The sequence below is a fragment of the Neophocaena asiaeorientalis genome, unplaced genomic scaffold (genome assembly GCF_003031525.2).
Source record: "Neophocaena asiaeorientalis asiaeorientalis breed wild unplaced genomic scaffold, Neophocaena_asiaeorientalis_V1.1 scaffold119, whole genome shotgun sequence".
Classification (NCBI taxonomy): domain Eukaryota; kingdom Metazoa; phylum Chordata; class Mammalia; order Artiodactyla; family Phocoenidae; genus Neophocaena; species Neophocaena asiaeorientalis.
Window position 1 is genome coordinate 8954643 of NW_020175821.1, and position 11359 is coordinate 8966001.

General features: G+C 48.1%; 1 protein-coding gene across 2 annotated transcripts; it reads left to right on the forward strand.

Annotated features, from left to right (window-relative positions):
- Positions 1-184: 184 nt before the first annotated feature.
- GREM1 (gremlin 1, DAN family BMP antagonist) lies at positions 185-11340 on the forward strand. 2 transcript variants are annotated; one of them, XM_024732519.1, is made up of 2 exons: positions 185-336; positions 9845-11340. In XM_024732519.1, exon 2 carries the CDS (start codon positions 9846-9848, stop codon positions 10398-10400), a length of 555 nt encoding a protein of 184 aa, XP_024588287.1. In that variant the 5' UTR covers positions 185-336; position 9845; the 3' UTR covers positions 10401-11340. The 2 variants fall into 2 exon arrangements, with proteins under 2 accessions (XP_024588287.1, XP_024588288.1); XM_024732520.1 differs by lacking the exon at positions 185-336 and adding an exon at positions 1013-1028.
- Positions 11341-11359: the final 19 nt, after the last annotated feature.

Sequence of the window (11359 nt, forward strand, 5' to 3'; positions counted from 1 at the left end):
AGGCGGAGAGGGGACCCCGCGGGGAGGCAGGAGGGGTGCGGGGGGCGGGGGCAGTACCGGGAAAGGGGGCGGATAGCGGGTCCCGCGGCGGCGGCGGCGCCTGGCCAATGGAGAGGCGCGGCCCCGGGCGCCGCGCTCCGCCGCCGGCATTTAAACGGGAGACGGCGCGATGCCCCGCACTCGGTGCGCCCTCCGCGGACCGGGCGACCTAGTGTGCAGCAAGAGCGGTGCTCTCTGTCCCGCTGACCCCGCGCCGAGCCCGGGCGGCTCGTGCCGCGGCCGCACACCGCGCCACGCGTCGAGAGCGCAGGCCCCGAAGGCCCGCAGCACTGACAGGTGAGAGCGGAGGCGCGGGCGTTTTTGTGTGTGTTTGTACTGACCAGAGCCCTGCGCGTTTTGTGGGCGTTTGTGTGTGTGTGTGTGTGTAGGGGTCGGCAAACGACTGCCGCGTCCCGCTCCGTGCAGACTTGCCGTAGCCCTTCGTGAGCGCAGGCCGAGGCCCCGCGATCCCTGGGGTGAACCCTGAAGAACCATCGCGAGGTCTTTCGTGCTAAGGTCTTGGCTGCCATGACCTCACCTTGCGCGGTCTGCAGGACAAGACTGGGAAAGAGGATGTCAAGAGCAAGAGCCCCGCATCCCAGTTCCACCTCCCGGAGCTCCGCTAATACGCTCCTGGTGTGTTTGGCAGCCGCGCTTGCCAGTCGCGTCCGCTGGGTGAGGGCGCAGAGTCCGTGAGTCCAGAGCGCAGGAGCAGAGGGATAATGAGCGAGCGGGAGCAGTGAGGCGCTGCGGGGACCTTCAGCTCGACCGTAAACGCCGGGGCAGGTTGCAATGAGAGGGTCCCATTTGTTTGAGGCGGGGCGCTGGGTCTGGGGACTTTCGGGGCGCGCACGTCGGAGGGCCGTGAGTGATCCTGCCGTGAGGTGGTGGATCCTGAGAATCAGCGATGCATTTGCCTCTCCCCAAGATGGAGACTCATGCAACAGCGGAGCTGCGGAGTTCCGCCGTGGCGGAAATCCAAGGGTCAGGTAACTGGACAGCTGAAGTGAGGTGCGCGGTCCCGGACGCCTAGTCCCGCGAGCCCGCGGTGCTCACATAGCAAACATCGCACACACTGCGCGCTCGTGCGCGCTGTTTCCTCTTCTAGGCTTCTCCCTGCCCCATGCGCTTCTCGGCTGAACCGCGGACGTCCGGGCAATGGGCAGTGACAACTTGCCGGGTCCCACTTGTGCGGGTACCCCTTAATTTGTGTGCGAGAGGCCCCTGCCTCACCTCGCCGCGCCTTCCTAGAGACGGACTAGGCGGGACTGGCGGCGGGAGGCTGGTCCCCGGGCTTGGACGCTCAGGTCATCCCTCGTCCTCCCCCGCCGCTTTGCTGACCCCTCTGCAGCTCACGGAACAAGGCAGGCGGGCGGTGGGGTGTCGGGGCCGTCACCTTGCCGGCCGGAGTTACTTGTAGATTTCTGGCTTAGGAAGAACAGACGCGCCACCGCTCTGGCTTGGCATTGTCTTCGGATCCCAGCTCTGCCTTGGGGGCGCCCCAGCCTGGCGTTTCCCCGCGCAGGGCTCTGGTGATGCCCCCCCGGGCGAGGCAGGGGGCAGACAGGAGCCTCCCCAGTGAAGCCCTTCCAGCGCGCCCAGAGCTGGCACCCCAGTCAAATCTGGGTGCTGCTTTCTCCTTTTTTAGACAGAAATATAGCCTCGAAGTTAGGGGTTAAAAATCTCTTCTTAAATGTTACAAGGGCAGAGAGGCGACCATCGGTAGGTAATTGGATCTCCCGCTGGAAAGAGCAGATCCAAGCGGTGTGCGCGTCTGTTTATGTTCCCCTTCGAGATGGTGCCAGGACACGAGTTGATTAAAACAATCTACTGTGTTAAGTGGGTCACCAGGGACTTAAGCTGTCCCAGGGACCCCAGAGTAGTGGCTTCCTTTTGGCTGTACATACAAGTTAAATAAATAGTGGAGAAGAGGTTAAGATAACCCTGAACCCAGGGTGAGGAGTCTTCTTTCACCCAGGGCTTTCCACTTTCCAGCACCCTCTTTTTCTTTTTCTTTCTTTCTTTCTTTCCTTCTTTTTCTTTCTTTCTTCCTTTCTTTCTTTTCTTTCTTTCTTTCTTCCTTCCCTCCCTTCTCTCTCTCTCTCTCTCTCTCTCTCTGTCTCTCTCTGTCTCTCTCTCTCTGTCTCTCTCTCTGTCTCTCTCTGTCTCTCTTTCTGGGATGCAGGACTTAAAAGGATGGACTTTTCAAAGCAAGGAGGCTAAGAAGAATATTAAACAAAATTACAGACTCTCATCTCCTCCCGGGCACACTGCAGCCTACAGTGGTAGGCGATTTGATTACCATCACTGGAACTCCAAATTGTTAGTATTAACTAATTATTTAAGGGCTCTTTAGAGCTTAGTTGCTGTGTGTAGGGCTGTGTGTGTGTGTTTAACCCCCAGGTCACTGTAGGAATTAAAGTGTTTTGTAAACTTTGTAATTTCACAGGTTTCCTATTTTCTTAAAAGTTCGTTTTGAGTGAAATGTTTTGGTAACCCATGCACAATCTATGGGAAATCCAAGTTGGCTAACATAGACTTGTGCGAATGGTTACACAGGGGAGAACAGAAACCTATTACATCCTCACCTCTCTGAATGAGAGCTGCCTGCCTTGTCTTCTAAACTGAAGCCCTAGTCTTAAGGTTTAAGTGTTAAAAGTGATACAATGCCACGAAATTTTATGCCACAAACCCAGCTCCCAAGAAATGCTTGTCAGCAGCAAAGCTGTGGAGCAGCAAAGCTGTGCAGAATAGAGAGTGTAGGACAGACGGGAAAACCTAAACCTTTTATGTAAAAGGAGTGGGGGAGGTAGGGGAGGTGACTGTAGCATCCAACTGAAAGCACAGATCAGGCCAGTGTTATCAGCCTATGTCTTACATCTGCAAGGAATTGTCTTTAGTTTTAACATATGCTCTTAGAAATGCAAAGTACAACAATAATTCCTGGGACCAGAAAGGTTTTTTTCTTTACATGTGAACAAAATAGAGAATTATTTAAGTCACAATATTGTTCAAATTTGATTGCATTAGAAACAAGTCCATGTGTCCCTTATTGAGTACCGTGCTGACTGTCCATAGAATAGTGATTAAGGACATGTGTTTGGGGGCTAGGGAGAATGGGGCTCAAACCCTGTCTTTCCCATGAGGGGCTGTGCGACCTTGGACAAATTCCTAACTTTTCAGAGTCTGAATTCCCTGATCCGTAAAAGGAAGATGATATTGTCTACCTCATATTTTGTTGTGAAAAATCAATTATAAAATTCAGTCAGAATTGAGCATAATGCCTGGCATAGGGTTTAAAAAATAGAGGTGGCTCTTAGTCGTGGTATTGGGAGAGGCAGTAACATTATGGGGCATCAGCGTGTACCACAAGGTGGTTCTGAAATGAAATCGCAAATCCCACACACACAGGGACCAACACACATCTTTCACTACAATGTAGAACCTATGGCTTGACTGACTCTCAATAGTGCCGGTCAGTGAACATTTAACATTTATTACTTTCTAACTTGTCTCCTGTTGACCACAAGAATTGTATACCATCATTAACTTCACCAAAAAAATCTTCGGATGAGCCTTGAGAGCTCCTGAGATACTTAACTACTAGGTGGTCTCCTCCCTGCCCTATATGATGTTGGGCCCAAGCCTGACTTAGCCTGAATGGTCTTCAGAATAGGGAGGTTGCAGTTAGGGTACTTGCAATACATACAGGATGAGACTTTATCCTCTACTAGTTTGCCTTTGGTGCAAATTGTCTGAAAACAAAAAAATCAATGCAGTATATTCTTTTATTTTTTTAAATTTATTTGTTTATTTATTTATGGCTATGTTGAGTCTTCGTTTCTGTGCGAGGGCTTTCTCTAGTTGTGGCAAGCGGGGGCCACTCTTCATGGCGGTGCGCGGGCCTCTCACTATCACGGCCTCTCCTGTTGCGGAGCACAGGCTCCAGACGCGCAGGCTCAGTAGTTGTGGCTCACGGGCTTAGTTGATCCATGGCATGTGGGATCCTCCCAGACCAGGGCTGGAACCCGTGTCCCCTGCGTTGGCAGGCAGATTCCCAGCCACTGCGCCACCAGGGAAGCCCAGTGCAGTATGTTCTTAAGAGCTTCTCTGCTCAATTTCTAAAAGTTGACTGCCTTTTTAAAAATTAAAGATCCAATTTAAAAACAACCTTTGCCCTTCTCAAAGATTTAGTTCTGAGAAATAGGAATAGGGTCTTCTAAAACCTGGCCTGCACTTAGAGCCTGTGCTGTCACTTCCATTATTTCTTTAATACGGGGGAATAATTTGGCGGCATGCCTGTTGAATAGCTTTCTAAAATTCAATGCATCAAGAGGAATTGATCAGCCACAGACATCTGGCTTGCTGGTCATTGTCTCCTCACTGTTTATCCCACACAGCACTCCATTTAACTGAATACAAGCAGGTTGGTTAGCTAACATGAGAAATGCGGCAAGAAGAGTGCTGAAAGGAGCTGGCCTAAACTTTCCCAAAGACATCGAGAATATTAGAAACAGGTTACACGTAACACTTTTATTTCTGATTCCCCAGAATTACACGATTGTGTTCTCACAGCCTGGCGAAGATTGGAATAAATCACCATGACCTGCACAGGACAGAGGGTGGCTGATATGGGGTATTTTTGTGCAGATGTTTGCTGTTGATCACTTGCGGCAACCTGAAGGAAAGCATCAGATAGAGGAGACATGCTCTGAGAGTATCTACGTCCTCTGGGACAAATGGATTAGAGGGGAGAACAGTGGTAAAGGAAGAAAAAAGATAGGGGTGGGTGGGTCTTGCTGGTGGGAAGCAGTTGCAGAGAAACTCATCATGAAAATTTGATCACATTAGTTGGAGAAGCAGAAATACATTAAGGGGAAGTTGAGGTAGCATTTGAAAAGAATATTGTCTGCAAAGGAGAATAAAGGGAGGTCTTTGTGGGGGTCTGACGCACTCTGGGTCCATGAGATGCACCTTTCATTTAATAATGTGAGTGGGTCATTTCACGAATGCAAATTACCAGAAATGTTTTCAGCTCTCGTTTGCATATGGATAATTCATAAGACATAAATCTGGATTAGCCTTTGGATTCATTTTTGATAACGAGGCACTTTGCTAGGTGTTGATGGGAAAAAGAATTATCCTCAAGGAACTTACATTTTCTTGGTTTCCTCCATGTCTGTGATATTTACAGAGTGCAAATTATTTGGTGGCAATACAATTGGGATTTCAAGAACACAACAGCCCTATTTCCTTCAATGAGTAATCAAGATCATTTTGGTGTGGAGGAGGTTGGGTGACTGACCACAGTGACTTGACAGAGCCCTGGTTCTAGAACTGGTTCTAGTTCTCATCTTCCTCCCTCTTACTTGTGTGGGATATGCAGAGTCCTTCAGAGCACTGCTGTTCTCTAAGAAGCTGAGGTCTCTGTTGATAGAGATTCCTAAGGTTTTTTTTGTTTCGTTTTGTTTTGTTTTGTTTGCGGTACGCGGGCCTCTCACTGCCATGGCCTCTCCCGTTGCGGAGCGCAGGCTCAGCGGCCATGGCTCACGGGCCTAGCCGCTCCGCGGCATGTGGGGTCCTCCCGGACCGGGGCACAAACCCGTGTCCCCTGCATCGGCAGGCGGACTCCCAACCACTGCGCCACCAGGGAAGCCCCCTGAGGTTGTTTTTTTCCTCTCTCCAAATAACTAGTTATAAGATTTAAGAACTCAAAAGCTGAAGATATTTAAAGAGTAGGCTTTTTGAAAATGAAAAGCTATTTCATAATATTTTTCACACCTAATAAATTTTGAGAAAAATTTACTTTTCTTAAAAAGTCTGTCACTCTAAAAAAAAAAAAAAAGTCTGTCGCTCTAGACCCCTTTTTCTCATGGGGTTTGCACACTCCCATACGAACAGGAAGTCAGTCCAAATTAAAACAGAAAACCACAGTTGACTAATTTTGAATTTACTGCTTTATTGTTGGTTTCTTCCAGAGTGAATACAATGGCTTTTTTCTTTTTAACATCTTTATTGGAGTATAATTGCTTTACAATGGTGTGTTAGTTTCTGCTGTATAACAAAGTGACCACTATATATATACATATACATATATCCCCATATCCCCTCCCTCTTGCGTCTCCCTCCCACCCTCCCTAGGTGGTCACAAAGCACCGAGCTGATCTCCCTGTGCTATGTGGCTGCTTCCCACTAGCTATCTATTTTACATTTGGTAGTGTATATGTCCATGCCACTGTCTCTCTCTCTAAAAAAAAATGGTTCTGAAGAACCTAGGGACAGGACTGGAGAAAAGATGCAGATGTAGAGAATGGACCTGAGGACACGGGGAGGGGGAAGTGTAAGCTGGGACGAAGTGAGAGAATACAATGGCTTTAATTGGAAATATAAACCCTATAGTGTTCTCCATGGGACCACGTAAAAAGAAGTAGGTATTTGGAGTTTTCTTGGAAAAAGGAAGAGAAGCATTAAGAAGCTCCCTATAGGCTAGACTCTGCTGATCTTCCGCATGTGTGAAGACATTTTAAATGCAAAGAACAGAAACTCCGTCGGTCAGTGTGGTCCATGACAATCATTCATTGAACAAAAGAGCATCTACTCTGCCAGGCATGGAGGAAGAGGTGATGAAAAAGCCCTCATGACTCTCAGACTTGATATTTATTTAATGACAGATGGGAAATGCCAGATAGGGAAAGCTGAGTATAAAGGAGGTCCTTAAGTGGTGTAGAGAAAGAAAATTGCATTTTTTTGGGTAGATGTTTGTGGGTATGGCTGGCCCCATGACTTGAATCTCTCCCATGCAGTCAATATACCTTCCCAGTCAAGTCTCAGATTGGCCTCTGTGATGTTGGCTCTGAAATCTTGGGTTGTTCTGGAGGCCATTTTTAGGAGGGATGGGGAAGATGGTGGGTGGTGGCCTAGGGCTGTCTTACGTGTTCCTCTTGGAAATGGGCAGAGACTGAATTTTAGTTTAGATCCTGGCCTGGAATTGAATAAAAACAGAAACTTGTGAAAGCTTCTTGAATGCATAATATATTTGCCCAGGAGACTGGACCGTCGTGGCTCAAGTTGTCCTACTCTCTGGAGAAAATCAGCTCTGTTTTATAACTGGGCTTTCCTCATGAGCGATGTTTTAAAGACAAAACAAGGAAATTAATTTGTTGCTGTTGTTGAGGCAAAAAATGCTCTGTTTAAAGAACAAAGATGCTGTAACATAAACTGACAAAAGCCAGGGAGTCAGAGCAGGAGCTAAATGTCACATTATCATCTCCAAACTTGAACTTGCCCCTAAGTATTAGGTTAATGTCTAAAAGATGGTGCCATTTAAGAATATTTTGAATTTAATTATCTTAATTTGACATTATCCTTAGGGTCGCATGGTATTTACTTACAGGGGCTGCCCTTTAGAGAATGCAGATTCCACCCTGCCTTTGTCTTTGAAAGGTAACTGCTCCAGCTACTAATACCAACTTGGATAGCTCCTTGGGGGCCACGGTGAGGTTACTATTAAACTGCATTTAGTGCTTATCATGTGTCACACTGGTGGACAGAAGAGAGCAGGGACATGGGTGCTTCACAGCTGTGTCCTTGGGTTCAGAACTGTGGTGGACATGGAAGACAGGGGAAAACTCTGGATTCAGGTCAGACTTGGTGTGATGGCCTGAGGAGGGAGGCTGGGAATTTGAAACTGTACTCATTGAGAAGAAAATCCCTCCATATTTTCACAGCTCCCTCTGTGCCCCACGGCTGCAGGTGCTACAGGTGTTGCTGCTCAAAGCTTGTTAGAAAGGCAGACCTACTGAATGATAGGATCTCATTTTAACAATATCCTTCTTAGGATTTCATTTTAACAATACCCCCAGGTGATTGCACACTCAGGTTTGAGAACCACTGTCGCAGGAGAATCTTAAGACTCTGATGCTTCTCTCTTGCACCCTCTTTTATTTTATTTTATTATTTTTTTTTTGCGGTACATGGGCCTCTAACTGTTGGGGCCTCTCCCGTTGTGGAGCACAGGCTCCAGACGCGCAGGCTCAGCGGCCATGGCTCACGGGACCAGCCGCTCCGCGGCATGTGGGATCCTCCCGGACCAGGGCACGAACCCGTGTCCCCTGCATCGGCAGGTGGACTCTCAACCACTGCGCCACCAGGGAAGCCCTAACTTTCCGGGTTTTTTGTCAGTTTTCCCTTTGCCTCCACTCCACTGATTTCATTTTTTTTTTTTTTGCCATTGTTCATATGCCATTGTTCCTACTGACCCATATCTAACTCCCGACCCATCCATAATAATTCATTATCATTAACTTATTCAACATGTCTGTGGCACTTACTAATGTAAATATTTGCACATACCTGTTCTCTTGTGTCCATTCTCTACCTTCTAAATTTTATATACACACACCCACATATGTGAAGGACGTACTTCATTATTTTAAAAGTACATGGGCTTCCCTGGTGGCGCAGTGGTTGAGGGTCCACCTGCCGATGCAGGGGACATGGGTTCGTGCCCCGGTCTGGGAAGATCCCACATGCCGCGGAGCGGCTGGGCCCGTGAGCCGCAACTACTGAGCCTTCACGTCTGGGGCCTGTGCTCCGCAACGGGAGAGGCCACGATAGTGAGAGACGCGCGCACTGCGATGAAGAGTGGCCCCCGCTCGCCGCAACTGAGAAAGCCCTCGCACAGAAACGAAGACCCAACACAGCCAAAAATAAATAAATTAATTAAAATAAATAAATAAAAATAGGACAATGTGTATCGTGGTATTAAGAATGATATAATGAATATCTGTGCCCAGTTTAAAAATGAGAATGTGATCCAGGAACCTTAAGAATTATGTGATCTTTCTGGTAAAGTAATTTGTTCTGTCTGCAGTACCACCATATTTAGTTAGTTCTCTAATTGCTTTCAGTTTTACATCAATTTTGATCTGAACAACATATCTGGGGATATGAGGTGTTTGTATCTTTGCTTAAATAAAGTCATTTATTGAAAGGTAAAGTGAAAATTTCTCAAGGTCAGAAAGCAAGCTGTTATCCTAGGACTTCGACTAGAAGCTGAGTCTTGACGTTTCGTCTAGTGCTCTTCCTGTGAAGGATTCTTCCTCCGTCTCGCCTCCGCACATCTCCTTCCAATGCCTGATAACACTGAATATCTCATAAGCATCCAACCAAGCGAACTCAGGAAGGGCTCAGGCCAGTCAGGGAGAAATAGTGAGACCCTGTCCTGTCAGATGAGCCCTCTGGCTGGCGTCTACTTACGTAGTAGGAACTTAACCAAATATTGTCAAGTACAAGAATGAATAACTATATATAAAATAAACAACAAGGACCCTAACTATATTCAGTGTCTTGTAATAACCTATAATGGAAAAGAATCTGAAAAAGAATAAATATATATATGTATAACTGTATCACTGTGCTGTACACCTGAAACTAACACATTATAAATCAACTATACTTCAATTAAAAGAAACAAAGAATGAATACAGTTAAGGGACCATAATACGAAGTCAAACGTAGTTGGTGTCAGAAGCCAGGAAGCAGTTCCCCTGGGAGGACAAGTGACAGAGCTCACATCTTGGCTTATTCACTGGCTGACCCTGGGCAAGCTATTTCATGGCTTAATGGCCCAGAGGGTAACGAGAATAACAGTACCTAATGCACGGAGATACCGTGAGAGGCAATGAAATCGTTTACGTCAAGCGTTTAGCAAGTGCCTGATAGAACATTAGCTGTTTTATGAATGTTTTCATTAATTATCTTTTCCATTTTTCATGTCTCTCCTCTCTGTGTCTCCCCCCTTTAGCATGAGCCGTACGGCCTACACTGTGGGAGCCCTGCTTCTCCTCTTGGGGACCCTGCTGCCGGCTGCTGAAGGGAAAAAGAAGGGGTCCCAAGGGGCCATCCCCCCGCCAGACAAGGCCCAGCACAATGACTCGGAGCAGACTCAGTCTCCACAGCAGCCTGGCTCCAGGAACCGGGGGCGGGGCCAGGGGCGGGGCACTGCTGTGCCCGGGGAGGAAGTGCTGGAGTCCAGCCAGGAGGCCCTGCATGTGACCGAGCGCAAATACCTGAAGCGAGACTGGTGCAAAACCCAGCCGCTGAAGCAGACCATCCACGAGGAGGGCTGCAACAGCCGCACCATCATCAACCGTTTCTGCTACGGCCAGTGCAACTCCTTCTACATCCCCAGGCACATCCGGAAGGAGGAAGGCTCTTTTCAGTCTTGTTCCTTCTGCAAGCCCAAGAAGTTCACCACCATGATGGTCACGCTCAACTGCCCCGAGCTACAGCCACCCACCAAGAAGAAGAGGGTCACTCGTGTCAAGCAGTGTCGTTGCATATCCATCGATTTGGATTAAGCCGGGCCTACCCAGCCTGTCCTTGGGGTGCAAGCCCCCAGGCGGGCCCAGAACCAGACCTAAATCAACCTGATTCTTACTTGGCTTAAATCTAGAGGCAAGAAGAACCGCCCGCTGCCTTCTGCCAGGAGCCTGCTAGTGTGTAGTTTGTGTGCATGAGTGTGCATGGGTCCCTGTGGGTGTTTGCAGACACCAGAGGAAACACAGTCTCTGCTAGAGGGCACTTCCTATTATGTAAACATATCTGCTTCCATGCGGGATGGTACAGAAAGCCCACACCACCTGAGGCACATTTGGAGGGGCAGGGTCCTGCCTTGGTCTTCCATGTGCCCTCCTGGGGACCAGAACCTCCCTTCAGAATGAATGTTAATGGAAGAGGCTACTCTGAGGGCAAGAGACCTGTTTTAGTGCTGCCTTGGCCTTAGGATATTTCAACCTGTGCTTGCTTTCCCCCTTCCTCTTCCCTGTCACAGTCCATCCCTTCTTAGGATCTCAGTGACTATTTCCGTCTAATCCCCTACCTGCCAGAGGTTCTAAAGGAACTCACTTGACCACAGATACAAATGTTTCCTATTTGGGGAAGACCTTTCAGACTCTGGGGGAGGCTGGTAGGGCAGGAAGGTTAGAGGATTGAGAGAAGGGAGAGATTGCAGGTGAGGACCAGTTGGCCCAGCAAAATTCAGGAGGGAGGTGTGCAGAGCCTGGAAAGGCCAACCCCCAAACACGGTGAGACCCATGCTTTAGCAAGTTTTTTCCTGGTATTTAAAGAACCCAAGGAAACAGAGGAGAAATGAAATTGCCCCCCAAAAATCATTAACTTTGTGAGTCACTGTGACTGTGGAAATTAGCTGTAACCCAATACCAAACTTAAAACATAAATATTGACCACTCCTATTTTCAGAACCAAGTGAGTGAGCGAAACCAAAACATCCCCTCCTGCTTTGCCCCTCAGATGGCCA

What these genes read in the sequence shown, in the direction of transcription:
- GREM1 (XM_024732519.1), top strand. Translation starts at nt 9,846, where the DNA reads ATGAGCCGTACGGCCTACACTGTGGGAGCCCTGCTTCTCCTCTTGGGG.